We start from the raw sequence: 27,027 nt of genomic DNA, 5'->3' as shown, positions 1-27,027 counted from the left end.
GCGTTTCCTTTTCCCCATCTCCGGTAGAAGAGATCAGGGAGGGGGCATGGGCTTCTGAGAGGAGCTGTTGCACGATGGTGTCGCCTGGAAGGGCAGGCAGTTAGTTCCAGGAAGTGAGGACTGAAGTCGCTCTGACTGTCACGAGTGGGGAAGGAAGGGCACTGCCCGGCAGCCAGGGCCGGTGTTGTCAGTGACCCACAGCGACCCCGTGCCTCGTTCTGAAAGGGGCTGTCCTTAGACGTGGAGCTGCGGTGCAGACATCTTATGGAACAGAGTGACGGCGAGGAGGTGCACGTTTCCTTCCTAAAGCTTTCCTCCCGTGTCTTTGGTCCTAGCACACTGACCAGACTTCCCAGGAGTAAGAGCCATACTCATTGTCATGCAGCGGAAATGTACCTCGCTAGGGTGTTCTCACACGGTTGTGTATTCATCCGGTGAGCACTGAGCACTGGCCCACAAGTAGAGCACAGTCGGCATTCCCAATCAGGACAACCCCTTGAGAGACCGCCTTCCGCTGCAGAGAATTCATCGTCTCTGCCAGCCCCAGCCCCAGTGTCCACAGGCCGCTCCCATGGTGAGAACCAGAAGGACGCGTCTACACATTTCCAGCTCTCCCTGGTGGGGGGGCTTTGCTGAGAACCACTGAACACCAAATATGTTCTGGAGAGATCTGCTCCTTTTAAGGTCAACCTTGAGCAATTTGAGTTTTTTGGGTTTTTTTGTTAGAAAACACTACGTACTTATCAGGGACCCGGTCCTATTCTAAGAGCTCTGCAGCTAGGATCTACTGAGCACTCACAGTGAGCCAGCGAGGCAGGCGCTCTCGTCACCCCTGCCTCACAGATGGTGCACGCAGCACAGAGGTGCCGAGCAACTTGAGTTGATGGCCAGCCGTGGGGGAGCGGGGTTCCAACCGCACAGTCAGGCGGTGGAGTGCTCTCACCCGCTCTGCTGTACGGCCTTCCTCTTCTCTGCCTGAAGGAAACTCAGTGCCTTGATGAACTGGGATTCGTTTCAACATAACAGCATTAACACAATTCAACTCAGGAGCAATTAAACTGGAAATTTGTAAATTCTGAAGTGCAGCTCAACTGTATGTTTGCAGATAAAGCTCTTCTGAATTTTCACCTTTACCTTCAGAGTCCAAGAAATAGTCCTGTTTCTCACACAGGATGCTATGGTACTCATAGCCTCAGCAGTTTATAAAGGAATATTTCTGAGAGCCTGCAGTTAACGCTCCATATTCGTGAACATTAACTGTGGAATTACAATTCTTTCCAATCATACATGACACGATTGTATTCGTTTCTTAAAGCCGCCGTGACCAAGTACCACAAACTTGGTGCCTAAGACAACACACATTGTCCTCGCACAGCCTGAAGCCAAGGTGTTTTCCTCCAAAGGCTCTGGGAAGGGCCGTTACCAGGAGTGAAAGCCACGCTCATGGTCACAAGGCAGCACACGCCTCGCTAGACGCATTCCCAGGCAGCTGTGTGTTCTCAGATCCTGGGCTGCTGGCAGTTGTTGACATGGCTTCACTTGGCACCACTCCAGTCTCAGCCTTCATTGGGGCAGAGCCTTCTTCCCTGGGGTCTTTGTGTCTGAATCCTTCTCTCCTTTATGTTGTGCAGACAACAGTCATTGGATTTCGGGCCCAGGATGACCTCGTCTGACTTAAGTTACATCTGCAAAGATCCTCTTCCCAAATAAGGTCACCTTCTGAGGTTCCATGTGAACATGAAGGGCCACCAGCTAGTGAGAATACTCCCCACTTCACTGAGTGAAATGCCTGTGAACTCGTTTGTGGGAATGGCATGAGATAGGGGCTGAAGTTCGCTGTTTTGGCAAATCCAAGCATTCTGGCATCACTTGTTGGAGACGAGCTGGTCTCTGATCTGTGGATTTGCCTTCGTGGCCTTGTTGAGAATGAGTTGTTCACGGCTGTAGGCTCCCTATTCTGTTCCCTTGATGTATTTGTCCGTCTTTATGCCAATATGACAGTCTTTACAATGAACCTTAAAATTTGATCGTGTTCATTGTCTAACTTTTTGACTTAAACATGCTGTAAACAGGAGAAATCCCTAGTGACACTGGGTTAGGCAAAAATGCCTTAAACACAACACCAAAAGCACAAGACATAAAATAGTACGTTGATAACATAGACTCATCAAAATTAAAAAGTTTATTCTTTGAATGATACTGGTAAAAGAATGAAAGACAAGTTACAGACTAGGAAAAATACTTGCAAATTAGGTATATGATGGAGGACTTGTATGCATACTATATATATGTGTATATATATATATAATATATAAAATATATATATATTTTAATGCTTACCTGAGGATATTTTTCCATTGACTTTTGGAGAGAGGGAAAGACAGAGAGAAATATCGATGTGAGAAAAAAATATCGATTGATTGCCTCCTGCATGAGCCCCGACCAGGGTCCAGGCCAGGGAGGAGGCTGCAACCGAGGTACGTGCCCTTGATCAGAATCAAACCTGGGACCCTTTGGTCGCAGGTTGACACTCTATCCACTGAGTCAAACCGGCTAGGGCTTGTATGCATAATATTTAAAGAATGCTTAGAAGTTACCATTGAGAAAATAAACTGATTAAAAATAGCAAAAGATTTAAACAGGCACTTTACTGAAGAAAATATACCTACAGCAAATAAGCACATGCCAGAATGTCAATCATTGGGAAATACAAATTGAAGCCAAACAAGATACCGTCACACACCTATTTCTATGTCTCAGTTTAAAAGGACTGCTCATACCATATACTGGAACTCCTATACACTCCGAGGGAATATAAAATAATATAACTACTTTGGAAAGCAGGCCATTTCTTAACATGTTAAACACACACGCTCTGTAATATCCAGGTATTCCACTTCTCAGTATTCACCCAAGAGAAATGAAAGCATTTGTTCATAAAAAGACTTCTACTCCAGTGTCCACAGCAGCTTTATTTGTAATAACTCCAAACTGGAAACAGTGAAAATGTCAATCAATAGGGGAACGGATTTAAAAACTGGGTCACTTCAATGCAGGGGACTACTTCAGTACACGGACTCTTGACACGTGCTGAGACCTGTGAACTCCCCAGCCTTCATGCCAGGTGAAGGAAGCCAGACAAGTCTAGCACCTAATATGTAATTTATCTATATTAAATCTAAACAATGCAAATACAAATAGCTCCAGAAGGCAAATCAATGGTCACCCGGGGATGGAGGTAGGAGGCAGTAAGGAGAGAAGGGAAGGGGGATTACAAAAGGTGACAGGCAACTTTGGGAGTGACAGATGTGTGGTTATCTGGATGGACTTTATTGTTCCACTTATCAAATTGTACACTTAAAATATATACAACTTATTGTATGTCAACCATATCTCTAGAAAACTGTTAAAATACTCTTGAACTATTATTTAATGACTTTATTTCCATCAATATTAAATGTGAGGATGAGAGAAGTTGTATCCTGTTTATGTGTGGATATACCTGTGTGAAAGTATGTGTGTGTATATGTGTATGCATATATATATGTATAGATAGAGAGCGGATGTATGAATATGTAATATGAATCCCCAAATCACCTATCATCAGGGCATCACTTCGGATTTGTTTCCTGGGGTGAAGTTGCCAAAGCCAGATTACAATGACTTGCTGATGGCCATCAAAGACAACTGCGAGGCCATGAACTTGCAAATGACCAGTTTCTTTTCTGAGAAGATCCTCCAGATATATGAAATGATGATTGTGCGCCACGGCTTCATGATTGTCGGAGAGCCGTTTGGAGGGAAGACCAGTGCCTATCGCGTCTTAGCTGGAGCCCTAGGTGATATATGTGAAAAGGTCAGTGTGTGATAAGTGCATTATTTTATTATAATCAAGATAGAATCTCTCAGGTCATTTTACAAGACACTCCAAGGTAGCAACTTGAAATCATGAGAAACATGAGTCAGAGAGGAAACAAGAGTGGAGAGGTTCTAGGAAGCAAACGGAAGCTCAGCTTATAAAGGCGATGCCACCTGTTTTCCTCTCAACCTTTTACTTCTGTTTTTAAAATGTTTAATTATAAAGGTAGCACGAGGCCATTGTAATAAAAAGTCTGGAAACATGAAAAATCTGATGATTTTGTTTTCATGCTTTTAGGAGAGTATTTATTTTCTGGGTGGTTATAATTGAAATGCAAACTTCTAATACTGGCTGATTGTGGTATTGAATTTGAAATGTGTATGGTTTCTTGAGTGTATTATATGATCTGTGTGCATGTATATCTATAATAATAAAAGCATAATTGCTAATTAGACCGGACAGCCGAACAACCTTTCGGACATCATTCCAGATGTCCTTCTGGATGGAGCTTAGTGGCAGGGGCCGAGGCAGAGGCAGTTAGGGGTGCTCAGGCAGGCAGGCAGAGTGGTTAGGGCAATCAGGCAGGCATGCAGAAGGGTGAGGGGTGATCAGGCAGGCAATCAGGCGAGTGGTTAAGAGCCAGCGGTCCCAGATTGTGAGAGGGATGTCCGACTGCCAGTTTAGGCCCAATCCCCGCATCAGGCCTAAACCAGCAGTTGGACATCCCCAGAGGGGTCCCAGATTGCGAGAGGGTGCAGGTCAGGCTGAGGGACACACCTCTCCCCGCCCTCCCACACACACACACATGCATGAATTTTGTACACTGGGCCTCTAATATATGATAATGAGTATATTATTCAAACTTTCTGTCCTACACCTTGCAGTTGGTTCCACTTTGATATATTAGAGGAATGAGGCTGTTTTAAACTCTCCGACTAATATTGCATTTCTGGCTACTGTGTTTTGAATAGTTTTTGCTTCAAATACTTCGGTGTTCATGGCCTGTGTGGGATTTATTATCATTATATGCTCACTCTCCCCTTCAACCAACATAAAGAGATGTCTTGTCTGTTACTTGCCTTGCATCCCCTGATCTGAGGGCGATCCCACAGCCCACATTTCCTCCTGGCATATGTGCTTGCCCATGTCTTTCACTGTCACTGGGTGTCACTGTGAGTTACTTTTTATGGAGAGTAAATAGTTTGATTTTTACTTTCCCCGGGTTGATGCTCTTTATCTTTTCACGGGGGGATTTAAGTTCATTTCTATTTATTACAGAAACTGAGATGCTAGTTATTTCTGTCATCTGTTTCCCTTGCTGTACACAGTTATGTTTTCTATAAAGACACTGCTCTGCAAAACGTAAATAAATACATTGATTGATTTCCCCCCTAAGGGCTTAATGGAAGAAAACAAGGTTCAAATCACTGTCCTGAACCCCAAGTCTGTCACCATGGGCCAGCTGTACGGGCAGTTCGACCAGGTGTCCCACGAGTGGTCCGACGGGGTCCTTGCCGTCAGTTTCAGGGCCTTCGCCTCTTCGGTGGTAAGTGCTCGCACTTTTGCACGGTCAGGAACCCGTGCTGTTTCCTTCTCACCGATTCCTGAGCCTCTCAGAGACCTCAGACACACACACTTAGAGCCCAAGACATGCGTTTAGCGCAGAGCCTGCGGCGTTTCTGTGAAGAACCTCCTCCGCACCCCGGCCGGGCCAGGGAACTTGCTGGCCAGCGCCTCTGCCCCGGTGTGCGCAGAGCGGCCAGGAGGAGAGAGGACGGGGAGGGAACCTCTGGTTTTCCTTTGTTGGGCTACCGCTAGATGGTCCAGGACAGAGCGCCCCGGATCACAGGACCCTGCTGCTCCCTCGGGATGCTCCTCCCGGGCCCGCCGCAGGGCGGCCGCACTGGCACGCCCACTGGCTGCGGGATGCACCTCAGTGCTTAGAGGAGAAAGTGCAGGCCGCTGATGTGGCAGAGTTCCAACACTGTCCCTCCAGCGTGTGACAAAGACCGTGGGAAGGCAGGAGACACCAGACATGTGCCAGCTGCGGCTGCTGTGCCTGGGGGCGGGCATACCTACCCCTGCCTCATTCTGCCCATCTGCTGAGTGGCTGGTGACCGCTGTCGCTGAGAGCTCACAGACCAGTCAATGGTTGTGTGGCTGCCATATGCCACCAAGTTTTCATAGAGTGTGATCACGTGGGAGACAGCTGGCCAAGGTTGGTCGTGAAGGAGAAGGGCCTGGGCTAGAGGCCTTTATTTCAACAATCAATCCACTGAGTGCTTCCTGTCTTCTGATGATATGCACACTAAATGGGGGCTCTTTGTCCACCGGGAGACCCGGCCGATCCTGACTCACGAGTCAGTGTTGTAACAGAGCAACATGAATCTCAGCACTGCTCTTGTTGCCTGAAGGGCCTGGGGAGATGAGTAGCATAAGGAGAGACTCTCATGGGCAGGGACCTTACCAGGGTCAGGTGCCACCAGTCACGTCAAGGGTAAATGCCAACCTGAGGCCCAGGGAGGCAGACTGAGGTCTAGGACCATGGATGTGACTTCTCGGTCCTCTCACCACAGTGGACGCCCTCAGGCCCAGGCCAATATGGGAGTGCTCTGAGTCATGTAGGCAGCTACATTATTTATACAGAAATAATCCTGAGATTGCTCCCATCTTATACTAGGCTACATAGTAGCTTATATTACATTTTCCAGGAAGCTATGTCCCATAACTGCGGAGTTGCAGGGAGGCCAAGCAGCCGACCCAAAGGCCCACGGCTGATGAGTAGTGAAGCCCAATTAAAAATGAGGTCCTTTACGCCCAGCCGGTGTGGCTCAGGGGTTGAGCTTCAGCCCAGGAACTAAGAGGTCACGGGTTCGATTCCTGGTCAGGGCACATGCCTGGGTTGCGGGCTGATCCCTAGTAGCGGGCATGCGTGCGAGAGGCAGCCGTTCAATGGTGTTTCTCTAACATCGATGTTTCTATCTCTCTATCTCTCTCCCTTCCTCTCTCTCTAAAAATCAATAAAAACATATATATATATATATATATATATATATATATATATATATATATATTAAAGTGAGGTCCTTCATACTGCAAAGCCCAACATCTCACCATTACAAGGCAGTGTTTTCCCAAGTGAGTACTGACAGGCGTGGGAAGCCAGTAGCGGGAGGGAAGGTTCATCTCCGAGGTATGGGCCCTCCTCGCTCCTGAACTCGGCCAGAGCTGGCCTCTGAGTGTGAGCGTGTGGGGGCCTGAGCCCATGGCAGGCCCCTGTCTCATAGATTCATGCGGTCGCCATGGGGACTGAGGATGCGCTGAGATGGACTCAAAGTGCTCAGCACTTCAACTCAAGTTCACGTTTGCTGACCTTGAACCACGGCTCTGCCTCTGTACATGAAGAGGCTGACCCGAACACAGAGCCTGTTTCCGCACCTGCCAGCGAATACCTGGCAGTGCTGACTGAGCATGTACTGCATTCAGACCACGTGCGGGTATTTTGGTGTTTCCTTGTGGGACCGTGCGTGTGATGTAGACATTAATGTCCTGTGCCACCACGAGGCAGCTCAGCCCGCGAGGGTGTGTGCTGTATGTGTGTGGAGGGAACACAGAATTGGACTTAGCACACAGGGGAAGTAACCCGCATGAACACAGCACTGCACAGAGTCAGACACTCCAAATGGAAATGCAGTTTGCCCCCGCAGTTATGTTGTTAGCGTATCATACTCTCTGAAACATGTTATATATGAATTCAGAAACATTGAAAAAGATGGAATCTTAAGAAAAGATGCTATATTGTGTCTTGCCCATGACATATGCAGGGTGAGGCAAGACTAGGTTTATAGTTGCAAATACGCAAAACACAGGTTTATTATTATTTATTTATTATTGTATTATTTTTCATACAAACGCCTGTAAACCTACTTTCGCCCCACTGTGTATAGGCCTCTTCAGTTTCTCTCTCTCTCTCTCTCTCTCTCTCTCTCTCTCTCTCTCTCTCTCTCTCTCTCTCTCTCCTACGTGTTCCTTATTATATATACTTTAGTCACATATGTACTTTATTCAAAAGGTGCCTTTACATTTTCATGGTGAAATTAATCTTAAGAGAGCTGCATTTTAGTTTGAAATATTATTGAACCGTCTCCTCACATCATCATCATCATCACATTTTTGCCCCGCATCCGCCATGTGCGTAACCCAGACACCAGACAGGAAGTGGCTGATCTTCGACGGCCCGGTGGATGCCGTGTGGATCGAGAACATGAACACTGTGCTGGATGACAACAAAAAGCTGTGTCTGATGAGCGGGGAGATTATTCAGATGTCACCGCAAATGAACCTTATTTTTGAGCCGATGGATTTGGAAGTTGCTTCTCCTGCCACCGTAAGTGCTCAGTCTGGACATCTGCTTGTATGTCCGGAGTGCTGTCTGTTGCTTCTATGCTCGAGTCCAGTGATGGCGAACCTATGACATGCGTGTCAGAGGTGACACGCGAACTCATTTTTGTTGGTTGATTTTTCTTTGTTAAATGGCATTTAAATATATAAAATAAATATCAAAAATATAAGTCTTTGTTTTACTATGGTTGCAAAGATCAAAAAATTTCTCTATGTGACACGGCACCAGAGTTAAGTTAGGGTTTTTCAAAACACTGGCATGCCGGGCTCAAAAGTTTTGCCATCACTGCTCTAGGTGCTTCCATTGCTGAATCACTTTGGCTTTGAATGAAAAATACTCGTCAACTTCATTTTGAAAGAATCTGTGATTCTCTGGAGCAAACAGACCTGTTGACGTACCTTGACAAATTTGAGTCTGGGTGGGTTTTTTTTTCTTCCTCTTTGTCTGTGACCATTTGGTCAAGTAGGACAAAAATTTAGATCATGAAAGTGAATAAAATTCAGCTTTTCTTCCCCCCAGAGTTTGTGAGGAGCAGAGGGACCGAGCCCCATTTCTTTTGTAGGCGTTGCCTGGATGCTAAGCGGTGGTTGCTCTTGCAGGTTTCCAGGTGTGGGATGATTTACATGGAGCCTCACATGTTAGGCTGGAGGCCCCTGATGATGTCTTGGGTAAACCTCCTGCCTGCGACGCTCAATGCCACGCAGAAGGAATTCCTAGTGACCTTGTTTGACAGAATGGTCCCTGTGTCTGTCGAGTTTATCAGGAAGCACACAAAGGTAAGAGGGGTGGGGATTTCAAGACTTAAAGAATAAGTAGAAAATCCAAATTGCCCACTTGAATGTCTGCTTCTATGATCAACTACTAGATATTAAAATAATTTATTCACGGCTTTGACTAAAGCCTTTTTGCTCATTCAAGTAAAAAAAAATTTATTCTTATACTTATTCGATCAAAAATAGTTTGAGTGAAGCATCTCAGGGTTTGAGAAAATGTATGGGTGCTAATCTTTTCTCTCTTAAAAAGAATCTCAAAGGCGTACCTAACCACATCTGGGTGAAAGTGCTCTAAAATGTTGTCTAATTTCTAAAGGACTATTATATTTTAAGTAGTCTTAAAATGTCTTTTTTTCTACTAAGCTTTTTAGCAAATTAATTAATTGCCTTCTCTGAAAGAATTTTTAATGTTTTGGGTATAAAATTGGAATCTATGTCTTTGCTTAAGTTAACTAAGCATGGGACAGTGAATTTTTAAACTTGGGATTCAGGGGTTAAAGTACAAACACTACCCCGATGTGGTACCCACAGCTGCCACTCTAGACTAGGGAATCAATGTGTGCCTCAGTTTCCCTGCCTATAAAACTAGAATTATCATGATAGGACCTTTTCGTAAGTACTATGGCTGTTAGAACTAAATGAGTCCAGTAAATATTAGCTGGGACTCTCTTAAGTATTGCCTAGTTTCAATTAATTTGCTTTATAGACTTTTTTTGCTGATTTTTTAGGAATTATCTCCTACTTCAGATACAAACTTAGTCCGATCCCTAATGAATCTAATAGACTGTTTTATGGATGAATTTGCCGATGAAGTGAAAGTGAGAGAGAGAAATGATCGCGAGGCTTACTCCTTACTCGAGGTAAGGCCCCTTGCCTGTGGCCATGTGCTGGACAGCCATCGAATGCTTTCCCCGGCGCTTCCGAACTCATGAAACTCAGCTTCCCCTGGGATCGGGGCTGGACAATGGGCGGTCGCTGAACAGTGAGAAAGAAGTCAGGCCCCAACAGCAGTTGCTGGTAGGGAAAGGCCTGGCCTGGCAGTTCTGGTGCAGCATGAGGTTTGGGTGGAGCCCAGCGATCTTCTTAGATCCGTTACTTGAAATCTAGGCCCACTTGGTCAGCCTCAGAGGTTACCATTCTCCAAAATGCCAGGCACCATTTGGCCATGAGAGCCGCCTCTCTCTCAACTGCCAGATCATAACAGTTCATTGTTTTCCTCCTCCTCAATTTTCTTCTTTTTTGTGAGCTATAAATGTTTAAAATATGTATGTGTGCATATGTGTGTATACATATATATTTGGAGTGAGAAAAACAAGACAATATATCATCTGTAAGCACATATGTAAAATAGAAATAAAGTTATCAACAGACCTTGAATATTCTCTGATAAAAATTCTATATTGCTGATAGCAATGCTTGTCGTGTAGTGATTATGTTACTCTTATTGCTTATATTTTGTGAAATAAATTGTTAATTTGGTTTCAACTAGTTTCCAGAGAGAAACAGTCGGTGAGTAATCTAGTAACAGGTGAACAGTGTCAAAAGTGGAGTCCATAGCTTTTCTAAGCAGAGGCAAGACTGTGTTCGCATTGGCAGTAAAAAGGGGATTTGATTTAGAAACAAGCAAACAGGTTTTCTTATTTCACGGTTGGCCTTGCCATCGACCGTGTTCTGTCTGCCTGAGTCCGGTGAGAAGAAAGCTTGCTGGATGGCAGTTCTAGTTAGGCAAGCAGTGCTCTGATAATAATTTCAACAGACAAGCAAAAGAACATGAATTCATTCTACTTTAAAAAATAACACTGTATCTGCCCTAACTGGTTTGGCTCAGTGGATAGAGCATCAGCCTGCGGACTCAAGGGTCCCAGGTTTGATTCTGGTCAAGGGCATGTACCTTGGTTGCAGGCACATCCCCAGTGGGGAGTGTGCAGGAGGCAGCTGATTGATGTTTCTCGCTCATCGATGTTTCTAACTCTCTATTTCTCTCCCTTCCTCTCTGTAAAAAAAAAAAAAAATCAATAAAATATATTAAAAAAAATAACACTGTATCAAAATTTAAATTTAAAAACTATGTATATTATGGGCTGATTATTCCTTATTAAAATACTCTTATATTTATAAAAGTTATCTCAATATTCTTTTTAATATCAAGGTCCTGTATATACTTAAAATATCATGTGATTTTCCAGAGTAGTCATTCTAAGTTTTCACTCTGGCTAGAAATTGCACTTTGCATTGTATTATCTCCTCTGATAGTAAGATTTTTTATAAAGCATGCAGTTTCATTAAAAAAAAAAAACTAATTGTTACAAAATCTTGAGATAACCTACTCTTGTCTATCAGTTTATTAATTTCCTTTCACAGATATTAATCAGCTAATCTGATTCAAGCTTCAAGGATAGATTGGAGCCATTCTTGAATGCACTCTGTCTTTTCATCTCTCCAACGCAGGGCATTTTTATCTTTTCGTTGATATGGTCCATCGGCGCTTCTTGTACAGATGATGATCGGTTGAAATTTAATAAGATTCTTCGAGAACTAATGGAGGGTCCAATTTCAGACGTAACTCGCAATAGGTTTAAAATACTGAGCAGCGCTGAACAAACGTCTTCAAAAGCACTCACCGTCCCATTTCCTGAAAAAAAAACCATTTATGATTACCAGTTTGTCACTGAGGTAAGAGTTCTGAAGCAGGATGTGCAAGTACCAACCTGGCAGCATCCCCTCGGAGACACACGGCACCTAATGGCTTTGTGACCACCCTGTCACCCCTGTTTACCGTAAGAGACAGCGTGGAGTGAGGAAGGTGCCCTGGCCTGTGAAGGTCAGACACTCCAGGTTTGAGTCCTAATAAAACCCTTTTCTTTCTGGATGGCCTTGGACTAGGTATCCAATCTCCTTGAACCTTGTTTTTCTCATTAATAAAATGGAATCCTATATAATAAAAGGCTAATGTGCAAATCGACCAAACGGTGGAACAACCAGTCACTATGACACACACTGACCACCAGGGGGCAGATTCTCAATGCAGGAGCTGCCCCCTGGTGGTCAGTGTGCTCCCACAGGGGGAGTGCTGCTCAGCCAGAAGCCCTGAGCTGGGCTGACGGCTGGCTAGCGCAGCAGCAGTGGTGGCGGGAGCACTAAGTCTCCGCAGCAGCACTAAGGATGTCTGACTGCCAGCAGTCGGACATCCCCCGAGGACTCCCAGACTGTGAGAGGACAGACTGGGCTGAGAGACCCGGCGAGTGCATGAATTTCATGCACCGGGCCTCTAGTAAATAATAATACCCAATGGGCAGATCGTACTCACTAGGTGAAATGACGTATTATGACATGGGCTCCAGCACCAGGGGCTTCCCGGTCAAGGACACTTCGTGGAGGTTCCTGCTGCAGTTGGCATTTCCCAGGAGCTCAGAGGTCCTGCAGGAATGAGCGCAGCTGGGTGAGGAGTGCTCACTGAGCATTTCCACACAGATTGTGCAGTCTCCCCTGGCTGGTGTTTGTGTACTTTTTTGTTTTTGTGTAACAGCTCCCATAAGTACTGTCTTGAGGACAAAGTTTAGGAATACATATTATTGAAATATATACAGATCCAAGTGGAGTTGGGCCCACACTGTATCCCCAGTGGATAATTTCATATCCTCCTTTTTCCCTCAAAAATGAGCACAGCCAGGCCGCAATAGCTCAGTGATTGAGCATCGACCTATGAACCAGGAGGTCACGGTTCTATTCCCGGTCGGGACACACGCCCAGATTGCGGGCTCGATCCCCAGTAGGGGGTGTGCATGAGGCAGCCAATCAATGATTCCCTCTCATTATTGATGTTTCTATCTCTCTCTCCCTCTCCCTTCCTCTCTGAAATCAATAACAATATATTTTTTAAAAGTATTTATAACATAAGATTCCCTGTTTGGCTGTTTATTATAAACAGGGAGTAGGAAGATGGGACCCATGGATAAAGAAATTGGCAGACGCCCCTCAAATTCCTAAAGATATGATGTTTAATGAAATCATTGTACCTACTCTGGACACGATTCGCTACTCGGCGTTAATGGAATTGTTAACCACCCATCAAAAGCCATCAATATTTGTTGGACCCACAGGAACTGGGAAGAGTTCTTACATTATTGTAAGTATTGTAGAAATTTTAATATTGAAATGTGCATGGTATTCCTAAGAATTTTTTAAAGCCACATGAAATAGTAGAGTTAATATTTTTAAATACTCAAATATTTAGATGTTGGAGCTACAAATCATTTTTGTGTAATTGCCTATTTATTTTAGAAAATTGATTTATTTTAGAAAAATATATGATGCCATTTTATATCACTATATTACTGTCCCTTTTTAGGTATTTTAATAAAAATAGCTTGGCCAGGATGAAGAATTTTATATCTCTTGAAAAGGTGTTTTAGTTAATTTTACTTGACATTTAACTTTATCAGTTAGTATCTGAATGGCTACTGTGTAGTAATAAGTAATGTAGTAATTTTACTAAAAAGTTTTAGTGATTTTTAGTAATTTAGTAATTTTTCTTAATGATTTCTGGAGTCATACCCACTGTGTGTCAGTTAAGAAATGCTAGCTGCTGTGACAGATACAGCCCCAAATCTCAGTTGCTTTATGCATCCTGTTTGGGGTGTTTCTTGAGGTTAGGAGGTCATATCGATCAAAGACCAGTTCTTGTCTCTAGTTTCAGGTTTCTGAAGATAAAAGGCTGGAATTAGTCAATAACCCCCAGCCTTTTACAAGGCAAGTCCAAGTTTCCCAGGGGCAGCTGGGCAATGTGGGAGATAAGAGGGCCTAAGTCTTCTGGACCTCCATTCTAGATGACTGCATTCTAGATGATTCCATTCCAGATGGCTCCATTCTAGATGACTGCATTCTAGATGATTCCATTCCAGATGGCTCCATTCTAGATGACTGCATTCTAGATGACTGCCTCAGCTGCAGGGGCCATCTGTCCCCTGTGTCAGAGACCTGTGCCGGGCAGGTGTCCCTTTGGAGTATCTGAAGGACCTGCCCATCTGCTCCTCTCAGAGGGAAGCTACCATGGAAGCCTGCATGGTAGCAGGCAAGAACACATCAGCTGAGAGAGCACCACCTTAGAGCCAGCGAAGTAGTACTTTGGCCCCTCTGCCTCTGTTCTGCTGCTTCCCAAAGCGCAGCTGTGGGAGAGGAAGGAAACCGGGCAGCAGGTGGAGGGGAGCAAGGAGCCATCAGCAGTCGCTCCCACTGCAGGTTCCCTGTCAATTCACACTCCCCCAAATGATGACAGTACCTGTTTTTCCTCCTTTATTTTAATTTCATCATTTAATCCTTTTGGAATACATTGGGGTATATAGTTAAGTAATTGTCCAAGTATCATCTATATTTATAAAAGCCTAATATGCAAGTTGTCCCCTCAGGAGTTCAATGGGGAGACCGGGAGTTTGCTTGCTTGTTATGATATGTGCTGACCACCAGGGGGTGGTGCAGAATGAAGGAAGCCCCAGCTGGCAGCTGGCAGCCAGGGAAGGGAGGCCCCAGCCGGCAGCCGGAAGGCCCCCATAGGCCCGGATCACCGGCCAGGCCTAGGGACCCTAACCGTGCACATATTCCAAGCACCAGGCTTCTAGTTTATTAAATAATGTCTTTCCCAACAGATTGAAATGGCACCTGTGTTACAATCTAAATGCTGCTTATACGAGGGAATATCCCAAAGCAGAGAGGGGAGAAGTTTAGGCTGAGATTTTAAATCATGGTGTTGGTTTGGCCTGCACTTAAAAGAAATGACTGCGATATCAGTTATTTACCTGAGATATCATCAAGAGTCAGGGAACGGAGACTTGACGTGGTGAATGGAAAAAAACAAAGCCCTTTGTCATTTGTACCCCCATCGAATCCAGTCCCAGCAAAAACAACATTGCTTTTCACAAAACTGAAAACATACTTTGCATTTTATTTCATCATCTGTGTTTTTCTACCTAATGTATTATAAATATTTCCCTACTTTATTCTTCTTCTACAAGATGATCTGTAGCACACAACATCTGGATGAGCCATCATGGTGATTGCACCCACTTTCCAGTGAATTCCATTTCAAAAATGCAGTTGTCTTATTTACACTTCCTCACTTACAATCGGATAACTTGGTATTTAAGTGGAAAGATAATAAGCTATGTTACAAGGAACATTGATCCAGAGAGCTACAAATGGCAGTCTAAGGTCCTGCCCCGTCCCTGAGACCTTACAAGTCTCTTAACCTCTCAGTTCCTGTGGCTCCACATTGAGATAGGATGTGTAATGTACATGGTGGCTCTGGACATCAGAGTAGCCGAATGGATGGGGCCTGGACAAAAAGAGACGCACATCGACATGGCAACTGTTCTTTCCATTGATTTCCTGTCCTTGTGCATGGCTAAGATCCTCTCTTGTTGCGTGATATATATTTTGTTTATTTTAAAATGCCAAAACGCAATTCCAACTATGGTTCATTTTATTATTTTCTATTATATAGAACTTTCTTTTAACTCAAATCAATAAAGAAGTCTACAAGCCTCTGCTAATTAACTTCTCAGCACAAACTACAGCAGCTCAAACTCAGAACATCATCATGTCAAAGTTGGACAAAAGAAGAAAGGGAGTGTTTGGTCCTCCTCTGGGCAAGAAAATGGTAATCGCTCTGTCTCTGTGCACATGACCCGACACGTGTCCTAGTCAGGCATGCTGCTCCACTCAGAACACAAAACCACGTGTGCTGGGGCATGGCACCTTTTTGTACAGTTTTTACAATATAGACATTTTTATTGATTTCAGAGAGGAAGGGAGAGGGAAGAGAGAAACATTAATGATGAGAGAGAATCATTGACTGACTGCCTCCTGCACGCCCCACATTGGGGATTGAGCCCACAACCCAGGCATATGCCCTGACCGGGAATCAAACCATGACCTCCTGGTTCATAGGTTGATGTTCAACCACTGAGCCACGCTGGCTGAGCTACAGTTTTCGTGTTCTTTTTTTCTCACAAATTTTGTTTAAGAAATTTCCTTAAAAGTGTGTTCATATTTGTATGTGCATTGTGGGTGAGACAGCATGACATTAAAAGCAAGCAGCTGCCCTTTAAATTAAAAGTAGACTATTCATCTGGGAAATTATCTACCTTCCCAATTCTCTCTTTAACATTTTTACTTCACAGAGTCTTTGCTGCTTGCTTTTCTAGACCCATAGGCATCCCAGTTATCAATCGACCTACCTGTGTTCCCTTACTAAGAACACCCATCCCAACTGCACTCTCCCCACCCCAGGTTATTCTCAGTTTACAAGCACACCTTTCTTGTTCATGTTAATTAATGCATTGAAGTTTTACCAGGGAAAAGGAGAAGGCGTATTGAGAAACAAATTGGATGAGAGGATTAGTAAGGCCTAAACTCTTAACCTACAAGGTTAGTTAGAAAACTGTCCCTCTGTTCCTTGGGAGCATGGATGCCAAGGGGTATAATATTTGATTGGAAAAGAAACCATCACTTCCATACCCGTGCTCTATAAAGTGACGATCCGATTCTTTGCCTCAACATTATTCACACAGCAGGACACTCTAATGAGATGGTACTCTTTCCTAATCCCTCTCCCCTTGTCACCCTCAGGTTGTCTTTGTAGATGACGTCAACATGCCTGCGCGGGAGGTGTACGGGGCTCAGCCGCCCATTGAGCTGCTGAGACAGTGGTTGGATCACTGGAATTGGTACGACCTAAAAGACTGCTCGATGATTAAACTAGTGGACATTCAGATCATGTGTGCGATGGGACCTCCAGGTACACGTTCTAAGTTGGTGCTTATTAAGATTGAACGTCACGCTGGCCGTATCTAAAGAGAGAGCTGGAGAAAGAGACACCCAATGGGACGATCTGAGGTGCAGTGCTCCGTGTCTATACTTCCTGTGTGTACATGCTGTGACCTGAGGGAGTGTTCCCCAATGGTCAGCGCTGCAGAGTGGGCTGCCCTGGTGGGGGCCATTCTCCCACCAACTCTTCCGAAGCCCTTTCCTCCCGTCGTATGAGACTTGGCCCCCATTTCCTGTCCTTGCCTCCGCGCAGCTTGTGTCTGTTTCGTTCACTAAAGTTTCAACTGTACAGTTTCATATGAAACATCCTTGCTTCAGAGACCACTTCCCTCTCCCCAACCTTGCCCCATGCCCGTGAGGCCTGGATTAGACAGGCAGTGGAGAGGGATTTAAGTAGGAAGTGGCCAAAGAGTTAATTCTTAGAGACCCTTGACATTTTCCGAGAGAAATGGATAGCCCCATGGGAATCTCCATGCGGAGGAATGTCATATGCTGGCATATCCGCGGTGGCTCGGCTCACCTACCCGGACAGCTTTCACTGTTCTTCTCCTGAGCTCTGGTATTGTGATTTTAAAATTCCCTTTCTCAGTGTACCGCTTCTTCTGTCCATCTCCCTGGTTTTGCCTCTGAACCCTCTGACCTGTAGTGTGGACAGTTTGCTGAGTCAGTAATTGCTCTCAGCACTCTCTTCTCCGCCCCCCGCCCCCACCTCTCTGAAATAAAACTATTGCTCCTGGGTCTCAGGCTTCATTCTGCTCTGCCTCCCCACCACCCCTGCGAGCCAGCCCCTTGTGCCACGTGCCCACTTTTCCGGCCGCTGCAGAGACTGGACAGGAAACCAGGCTGGGTCCGAGGCAGCTTTCCCTCCAGGAGCCCATGTGCTAACAATGCCCCCATTCCTGCATGTTCTCTGGGAGGAAGGGTGGGAGGCGGAGCGGGGGATGGATGTCTCGCTGTTCCTTCTGGAACCCTGTCGCCATCTTCCTAAACCTGCCAGAGAAATCCGTTCCTTAGGAGCTGCTTAATCCCTGGACATGCACAACCGCGTTGGTCTATCGACTAACACCTGACACATATTCTTGACATTTTCAGAGGCAGCGCTGTGTGTACAATTCAGTGATAACAATAAAACCTAGATTTACCATTCTAAACAAACATAGAACATGGACCGAGTTATTGTTATGCAAAATATATGTTAGAGATATTATACACTTTAAAAATCACTTTTTTTTTTAACCAAGATTTCATGACAGAATCCCTTCAAAACACAATTGCAATGTGTCATGTATTTAAAAGTGATAATATCCATTTTGTAAAATGATGTGTTACACTCTAAGTCAGTTATTGCAGCCTCATACTTGAAAATGTCATCGTTATTTCATGAAAGTGAGACAATCCCCAAATTTTTTTAAAAAATGGGAGCAGCCAGGGAAGTAGCCACATACAGGAACCGTAGGGAGATTCACTGAAGATCTGGGAAGAGAGTCAGGCTGCCTGCCGAGGCTGTGCTGAATCTCAGGCAGGCGGGAAGGACCCCCAGGCTCGGCCATTCAGGGTTTCTGTGTATTAACATCGCATAACATCGCCTCTGAATATCTTATTGTCATGAGGATGTTCACCGTTTACTGCTTGGGGCTCTAAGTCCTGGAGAAGGTGGCCGGTGGCTGTTGGTAACAGAGATCCTTCCCCAGATTTTCTGTAAGTAATTGAACTCATTCAGATAATTCAACTAGAAAACAAAATCTTGTATTTGAGGGGGATACTTTTTTGAGGTCAAAGTTATCCAAAACAACTGATTATTCTTAATTTCTCAGTGTGCCATACATTTGTCCATCTTTTGAGTTATCTGATGCTCTAAGATATTAGAGAAAAATACGCTGGTTTCTATTAGCAACATTGTTAAGCGTTACCTTTTCGATATATAGGTGGTGGTCGGAATCCGGTGACTCCTCGATTCATGCGGCATTTCAATGTTATAACGATCAATGAGTTTAGTGACAAATCCATGTATACAATCTTCTCTAGAATCTTAAACTGGCATTTAAAAACCTGGTGAGTAATTTACAGTGTGTTTGTTTTTGTTTTGTTTTTCATTAAGGCAGCATAAAACATTTTGAAAATATACCAATATAAGTGGTGCTCCTTAAACTTTTCCACAAAAGCATCCTAGAGGAGGAAAAGATAATGGGTACCATTGCTCCCATCCCCCTACTCCCCACTGTGCCCATCTCCAGGTTATGGGAACATCCCAAAAAGGAGCCAGAGTAGCTTTCTTTTTACGTGTGTGTGTGTGTGTGTGTGTGTGTGTGTGTGAAGCTTTGGATTTTAGCCTAAAAATCCATACAGCCCAGCTGGCATGGGTCAGTAATTGAGTGTCAACCTATGAACCAGAAGGTCACAGTTTGATTCCCAGTCAGGGCACATGCCCAGGTTTCTGGCTCGATCCCCAGTAGGGAGCGTGCAGGAGGTAGCCAATCCATGATTCTCTCTCATCATGCATGTTTCTCTCTCTCTCTCCCTCTCCCTTCCTCTCTGAAATCAATTAAAAAATATAAAATAATAATGAATAAATAAAAATAAAAATCCATACAAATTTTGCATTCTGAGGTTTAATATGTTTATGTGGGAATATTTTGAATTTCCACCACTAGTGCGATTATCGAGGGGAAGGCATGTCGGGTCTACCCTGTGACTGGGATGCTCTAGAACCCGTGCGCTCCCCAGGGCGTCCCTGTCCCAGTGGGCGTGCAGCATGCGGCCTGCGCCCTGGGAAGGTGCTCCTCGCAGCTGCGCAGAGCCACGCCCGCCCCCTGAGCAGCACGCGTCTGGGCTCCCTGGGGCCCAGCCTCTGGAAGTGCCATTCCCTGCCCCCGCCAGGAGGATGGAGGACGGCAGCTGGGTCCGTGTCAAGGCAGAGGTTAAATACAGACAGTTTTTCCAAATGAATATTCTCCCCCATGTTCTTTCCACCCCAATCATGCCCTTTGCCCCCCTTTTTTATCCTATTTAACTCTCCATTTAAGTTTCTTTTTAAATCTTTTCTTTTCTTTATATACTTTTCCTTCCTTTCCTCTCTTTGAAAATACTGTTTCACCTGTGTTTTTTGTGGATTCTGTCTGTAAGCAGTTGAGAATGCCAGGGAGTGAAAAGGGGCGGAACTTATCTGCTCAGTGGATCCTGGACTTGAGCTGTATCGCCTGGGCCCGGTGGTTGGCTATCACGTCCCCTTACTGAAGTGATTTAAAGTCCGTTACGTTGGTTCTGCTGCTCGTGGAGTTCCGTTGAACACACAAATACAGTAATGAATGGAAAGTAACTTTGAAAGAAGTGAAAGTTCCACCATTATTATAAGAAACTAGAGGCCCAGTGGACAAAAATTTGTGCACTCAGAGGGAAGGGGGGGTCCCTCAGCCTGGCCTGTGCCCTCTCACAGTCAGGGACCCCTCGGGAGATAACGCCCTGCTGGCTTAGGCCTGCTCCCGGGTGGCAGAGGGCAGGCCCAATCCCTAGGTGCAGCCCCTGGTCGGGCTCAGAGCAGGGCCGATTGGGGTGTTGGGGCGCCGCCCCCTGTTATGCACAGAGCAGGGCGGATCAGGAGGTTGCGATGCCACCCCCAGTCACGCTCAGGGTAGGGCCGATTGGGGGGTTAGGGCACTGCCCCCGTCAAACTTAAGGCAGGGTTGATGGGGAGGTTGCGGCACCACCCCCTGTCACGCACAGAGCAGGGCCAATCCGGGGGTTGGGGCGCTGCCTCCTGTCACACACAGAGCAGGGCCCATCAGGGGGGTTGGGGCTCCTTACCCTGTCACGCACGGAGCAGGGTCGATCAGGGGGTTGGGGAGCTCCCCCCTGTCACTCAGAGAGTAGGGCCGATAGGGGAGTTGGGGCGCTGCCCCCTGTCACACACAGAGCAGGGCGGATCAGGGGGTTGGGACGCCGCCACTCTAACACTCAGGGCAGGGCCGATGGGGAGGTTATGGCTCTACCCTGTCACACACAGAGCAGGGCCCATGGGGGGGGGGGGGGAGGCGGGTTGGGGCACCGCACCCTGTCACACACAGAGCAGGGCCGATCAGGGGGTTGGGGTGATGCACCCTGTCACACACACAGCCGCAGGGCGATCAAAGGTTGGGGAGCTCCCCTGTATCAGGCACAGAGCAGGGCTGATCAGGAGGTTGGGGCGCCTTCCCCTGTCACAGACAGAACAGGGCGGATAGGGAGGTTGTGGCCCCGCCCCCGTCACACACAGAGCCACAGGGCGATCAGGGGGTTTGGGTGCTGCCCCCTGTCATGCTGATCCCAGTGCCGGGAGGCCTCTCGGCTCCGCTGATCCCGGTGCTGGGAGGCATATTACCCTTTTACTATATAGGGTAGAGGCCTGGTGCATGGGTGGGGCTGGCTGGTTTGCCCTGAAGGGTGTCCTGGATCAGGGTGGGGGCCCCACTGGGGTGTCTGGCCAGCCTGGGTGAGGGGATGATGGCTGTTTGCAGCTGGTCACACACCCTTCAGGGTGGGGGCCCCACTGGGGTGTCTGGCCAGCCTGGGTGAGGGGATGATGGCTGTTTGCAGCTGGTCACACACCCTTCAGGGTGGGGGTCCCCACTGGGGTGCTTGGCCAGCCTGGGTGAGGGGCTGAGGGCTGTTTTCAGGCTGGCGGGTGACGGAAGCTCCCAACCGCTCCTTTTTTTCTTTTTTCTTTTTTTATTCTGGGCAAGCTTTAGCTCTGAGGCTCCAGCTCTTAGGCCTCTGCTGCTGAAAGTAGGTATCTGGTTTGTTTCGGTTCGAAACAATGTATAACTCCAGCTCTGACTCCAGCTCTGAGATCCCAGCTCGCTGAAAGCTGGCTTCTGGGGGGGGGGGGGGTGTTGTTAAAATGTTTCAAACTGCAGGCTCAGAGGCCTGCAAGGCAAGCGGGGAATGTTGGTTTCCTCCGTCACTGAAGCAAGCAAGCCTCATGTTAGTTTCAAGCTGCCTGGCTGCCAGCTGCCATCTTGGCTGACAGTTAATTTGCATATTGCCCTGATTAGCCAATGGGAAGGGTAGCGGTCGTACGCCAATTACCATGTTTCTCTTTTATTAGATTACATGGTAATTCTATAAGCTAAGCCAATTGCTTTAGTCGGAATAAAAGTTTTGTTAGGCATGCAAAATGTTTATGTGTCAGAGTTCTGTATTTGCTGACTTTTTCCCCTTTTCATTTAATCCTTTTAAAGTTACAAGTTTCCAGAGGATTTTCTAACTTTGACCGCCCAGATTGTCAACGGTACGATGATTCTGTACAAAGAGGCAATGAAGAACCTCTTGCCTACCCCGGCCAAGTCGCACTACCTGTTCAACCTGCGGGACTTCTCCCGTGTCATTCAGGGCATTTGTTTGTCCAGACCGGAAACCACGGCAACCAAAGAGGCCATTAAGCGTCTCTGGGTTCACGAGGTGAGCGTCCGTGTTACTGGAATCTGATCGTGCAGAAAACAGAGACCTTCCTCGTGCAACCTCTGCGCAAGAAGAAATGCGCAGCAGTTTATGCTGCTGAAATGCAATGTGCTGTCCGTCATGACGAAGGTCAATCAGCAAGATGATTTTTAAAATGTTTCACACGCATATATTTTATGCTGTTTAAAATGGGTTGTCTCTCCTTGCTAGGCATTCCTGTTGACCTAAGTGACTTAATCTTTGTTAGTTTGACTTCAAACAATTTTGAGGAGGAACACTTTTTGGCCTGTTTGTTGTTGTTTTTTATGAGAAGTGAATGTATTTACTTACATTATTTACTCAGAGTTTGACTGGCTGCCGAAAGAACTGGAAAGCAAACCAGTTTGAAGAGCATGGAAACCATATGCAATTATACTTACCTTCTCTTTGGGAACAGGAATGTGGGTGAACATTTTCTTGTACAAGTTTGTGCAGGGAGGGAAGGAGACACAGTGAGAGAGAGAGAGAATACAAAAAATAATGCATCAAAAACCATAGTGCGATATTTTTAAAATAGGCAAATGCTATGAGAATTTTGGGGAAAGAGTGCTTTTCCATTTTAATATGTAAATAATAGGGTTACTTTAATTTTAATGATGTAGTTAAGAAATTCGGGAAACTGGGATGCACTGCTATGTTAAAACGATGTGCTACAGAGACATAGATTTCAGAGGGTCTTTTAAAATTCTGTTTCTGTGGGCTTTCTAGTCTACAGGTTGAATTCCTAAATCCTCACACCTTCAACTTTATGCCCAAGTGAAGGTCCATTCCGCTTGGAAGTTCCGGCCACAGCAAGGTCCCTGTAGGTGACTCTTGGGGAACGTGTGACCGGCAGATTCTGCCTTCACTCCACTGCAGACCACTTAGTACCTGAGTGGGGTCCACACTCTGGGGCGGGGACACAGGCTGCAAGTCTGGGAGGTCACCTGGGTAACATAAATAATGCTGCAAGGTGGGAAGGGAGTGAGACAAGAGGCAGATGTTGTTGACCTCCCGGAAGGAGTGCGTGGCCTGTGGCAGCACTTGGCCACGGCCACATGGTACTCTGGGAAGCATCTAGCACTCTCCCCCTCAGGCACTCGGCTCTTGATAGTCCTTCTTCCTAGAACATTCTGAGCCCCATTCTCCACAAGGCTTCGCCACTGACCTCCTCAGATATCCACTGGCCGGGGAGGCTCGCCTTGGACCATCCCTCCCCTTCTCTATAACTCCTTATCATCTTGCTCTGTTCTTCATACCTGAACGTCACCTGATACCATCTCTATGTTTGCTTACTGATGGTCTCTGCTGGAATAGAAGTTTTCTGAGAGCAGCAGCTGTATTTATTCACTGCTTTCCCCAGTGCCTGCGGGTGTTTGACAATCTTTGGGAAACACTGCATTAGGTTCTTACTAAGTTCCATCCAGATAATGATATGCTTGAGTCATGCTTAGGCACTGGCGTCTGATGAGTGAGGTGGGTTTAACTCAGCTTCCTCTTCCCCTGGGGCTGTTGTACGAGGTCTTCGGTACCTCCATCCAAGGAGTGACTGTTGGCATGTGTTGGGAAACTATGTTGTTTCACAGAAAAGTAGCTGTTGAACTTGGAGTACGAGGAGGCTGCAATTATATCATTTGCACTATTATGTCATCCACTTGTCAATAGTGAAAAGGCTGAACTCATTATTCTTGAACCCATTAAGTTGACTGCAGGACAGTCTGTAGTAGTTTTAATTCTCAAGTTCATGGTTTTTACACCTGTTGTCATTTTATTTTTGCATCTGTGAGACTTACAAGGCAGGTATTACTACTTCCATTGTATAGGTGAAGAAGGTGGTGTAGACAGGCGGAAGTGATTTCCCCCAGATGTCAGGCATTTTGCTGACAAGAATTTGCATTTCTTATATCGTCTATGTATTTGTCTGCTAGTGCTGCTATAACAAAATACCACTGACTGAGTGTCTTAAACAAGTTGATTTTCTCATAGCCCTGGAGGCTAGAAGTCCAAGATCAAGGTTCTGGTGAAGGGTTTCCTTTTGACTTGCAGATAGCTGCCTTCTCACTGGGTCCTCACAGAGCCTTTCTCTGTGTGCCTTTCCCTTCTTAGAGGGACACCAGTCCTATTGGATGAGGGCCCCACCCCATGACCTCACTTAACCTTAATTACCACGGTAAAGGAATCCTCTCCAAATACAGTCACGTTGGGGTAGGGCTTCAACATATGAATTTAGGGGGGACATAGATCAGTCCAAAACAGACTGTGGCCAAAGGACACGCACACCACTTTGAAGAAAGTTATTTCACATAGCAAGTCTGGTTCACTATTTCTTACAGCCGCATAGCATGTGCCTATAGCCAGAGCTTATTTTAGTAGATTGCCTTCTGCAATGACGTACAACAAAAATAGTTTTAAAATGCCCCAAATAAGCTTGCTTTCCACAGAAGACATTTTCTCTTTTTCTAGAATATGTGCTTTTAAAAAAATAATATCTAGTGATTTTCCAATAATTTTCAAACTGCTGTCTAGCTTGGAGAATGGAAGGCCACGGTACAGAAGTTGGAAAGCTTCGATGCTAGTGTCCAGCTCTATCTCATCTTAGTGACCAGCAGAGGCAGTCGCTCCTAGTAGTTTTTCCTCTCTAGCCCTTCACAGTCTTTCCCTAGTCTTCACAGCCACTCTACCATCTGCTTCAGTCCCCCCCCATTACCTTTACTTATTGAAAACTGCATGCAACTGTGTAGTATCTCATATGTGTATGATCAAACAAATGTTTAAAATAAACATGATCATGAGTTAGTCTAATTGTTTAGATATGCTTTTAATAAATCCCATTCAAATTTCCCGAGAGTACTTTTTATATTACTTGAGATTAGCGCAGAAATAATAATAATAATAAAAAAATAGAAGAGTACGTTCCTAAAGCTGGTTTTTAATGATTTTCCAGGTCCTTAGGGTGTATTATGATCGCCTCCTGGATAATGCAGACCGACATTGGCTTATCGAGTACATTCAAGAAATTCTGACACATCATATGTATGAAAATTTTCATGAGCTTTTTCAACATCTGGATTTCAATGGTGATGGAGTCGTGGAAGAAGATGACTTACGCAGCCTAATGTTTTGTGATTTCCATGACCCCAAGAAGGAGGACACCAACTACAGAGAGGTTGAAAATGTGGACCACCTCCGGGTGATCGTGGAGACCCACCTGGAGGAATATAACAACATGAGCAAGAAGACCATGAGCCTCGTCTTGTTCCGATTTGCCATCGAGCACATCAGCCGCATCTCCAGGATCCTGAAGCAGCCTCGCAGCCATGCTCTTCTGGTCGGCGTGGGAGGCAGCGGGAGGCAGTCTGTCACCAGGTTGGCGGCCCACATGGCTGATTATTCCGTCTTCCAGGTCGAAATCACGAAGGGCTACGGTAACACCGAGTGGCACGAGGATCTAAAAGTGATCTTGAGGAAATGCGCTGAGGGCGAGATGCACGGGGTCTTCCTGTTTACAGACACTCAGATTAAAAGGGAGTCGTTTCTAGAAGACGTCAACAATCTGCTCAATGCGGGGGAAGTGCCGAATCTCTTTGCGTTAGACGAGAAGCAGGAGATATGCGAGAAGATGCGCCAGCTCGACCGCCAACGGGATAAAACCAAACAGACCGATGGAAGCCCCATCGCTCTGTTCAACATGTTCATCGATCGCTGCCGCAACCAGCTGCACGTCGTCCTGGCCATGAGCCCCATTGGGGATGCCTTTCGGATTCGTCTGAGAAAGTTCCCGGCTCTTGTTAACTGCTGTACCATTGACTGGTTTCAGGTATTGCCATGCACATTTTTGATAGATTTCTAGAAATGTTGATTCTCTGTCATGACTTTTATTGTAGACTCCCCCCCTCCGCTCCCCCCCCCCCGGAAAATGTAGTTTTAACAGAATTTTGTGATCAATAATACTATCTGATTTTATGAAATTACTAGAGGCCCAGTGCACAAAATTCCTGCAGGATTGTGCCTAAACTGGCAGTCGGACATCTCTCTCACAATCTGGGACTGCTAGCTCCTAACCGCTCCCCTGCCTGCCGGCCTGCCTGATGACTCCTAACCACTCTGCCTGCCTGCCTGATCGCCCCTATCCACTCTACTTGTCTGCCTGATTGCCCCTAACTGCATGCCTGCCTGCCTGATCACCCCTAACTGCCTCTGCCTGCCTGATCTACCTTAACCACTCTGCCTGCCTGCCTGATCACCCCTAACCACCTCTGCCTCGGCCCCCACCATGGCAGCTTCGTCTGGAAGGACGTCCAGAATGCCATCCAGAAGGTTGTTTGGCTGTCCAGTCTAATTAGCATATTATGTTTTTATTATTATAGATAACTCAAGAAATCATCATAATAGAAAATCATTTTATTGCTAGTGTATGCAGTCATTAACCTCAATATACCTTAGAAAGTCTTAGGATAAATTTGTGTATCGGTCAGCGTCCTGTCAGGGAAAGACAGGGCACATTGGAAGGCATCACTGGGGAACGTTGAATGAAAAGACTCTTCGTGGAGGTGTCGGCAGGGTGGAAGGAAATGAGAGGGAAGGTAGAGTGACCAGCAGTGGTGGGCCAGCGCAGGAAGCGGGTACTACAGCTGGATATAAAAGGGAGGGACGAGTGTGACTGGAGTTTGGAGCTGTGGAAGCAGGACTGCCTGACAGGTGCAGGAACCCAAAGCCTAGAG

General features: G+C 45.9%; 1 protein-coding gene across 1 annotated transcript in view; it reads left to right on the top strand.

The window, feature by feature from the left end:
- DNAH7 (dynein axonemal heavy chain 7) overlaps positions 1-27,027 on the top strand; it is a 156,748-nt gene that overhangs the window by 61,946 nt on the left and 67,775 nt on the right. Inside the window, exons 29-40 of the mRNA XM_036319035.1 lie at positions 3,608-3,856; positions 5,256-5,405; positions 8,064-8,246; positions 8,861-9,037; positions 9,763-9,894; positions 11,483-11,707; positions 12,963-13,160; positions 15,531-15,686; positions 16,658-16,826; positions 18,781-18,907; positions 22,069-22,288; positions 25,251-26,123. Of these exons, the coding sequence (XP_036174928.1) occupies positions 3,608-3,856; positions 5,256-5,405; positions 8,064-8,246; positions 8,861-9,037; positions 9,763-9,894; positions 11,483-11,707; positions 12,963-13,160; positions 15,531-15,686; positions 16,658-16,826; positions 18,781-18,907; positions 22,069-22,288; positions 25,251-26,123 (2,859 nt within the window). The remainder of the gene's footprint in view (positions 1-3,607; positions 3,857-5,255; positions 5,406-8,063; positions 8,247-8,860; positions 9,038-9,762; positions 9,895-11,482; positions 11,708-12,962; positions 13,161-15,530; positions 15,687-16,657; positions 16,827-18,780; positions 18,908-22,068; positions 22,289-25,250; positions 26,124-27,027) is intronic.

This window comes from Myotis myotis, unplaced genomic scaffold, assembly GCF_014108235.1.
Source record: "Myotis myotis isolate mMyoMyo1 unplaced genomic scaffold, mMyoMyo1.p scaffold_m19_p_8, whole genome shotgun sequence".
Lineage (NCBI taxonomy): Eukaryota > Metazoa > Chordata > Mammalia > Chiroptera > Vespertilionidae > Myotis > Myotis myotis.
The sequence above is the reverse complement of the archived record's forward strand: the minus strand, read 5'-3'. Positions and strand labels throughout refer to the sequence as shown.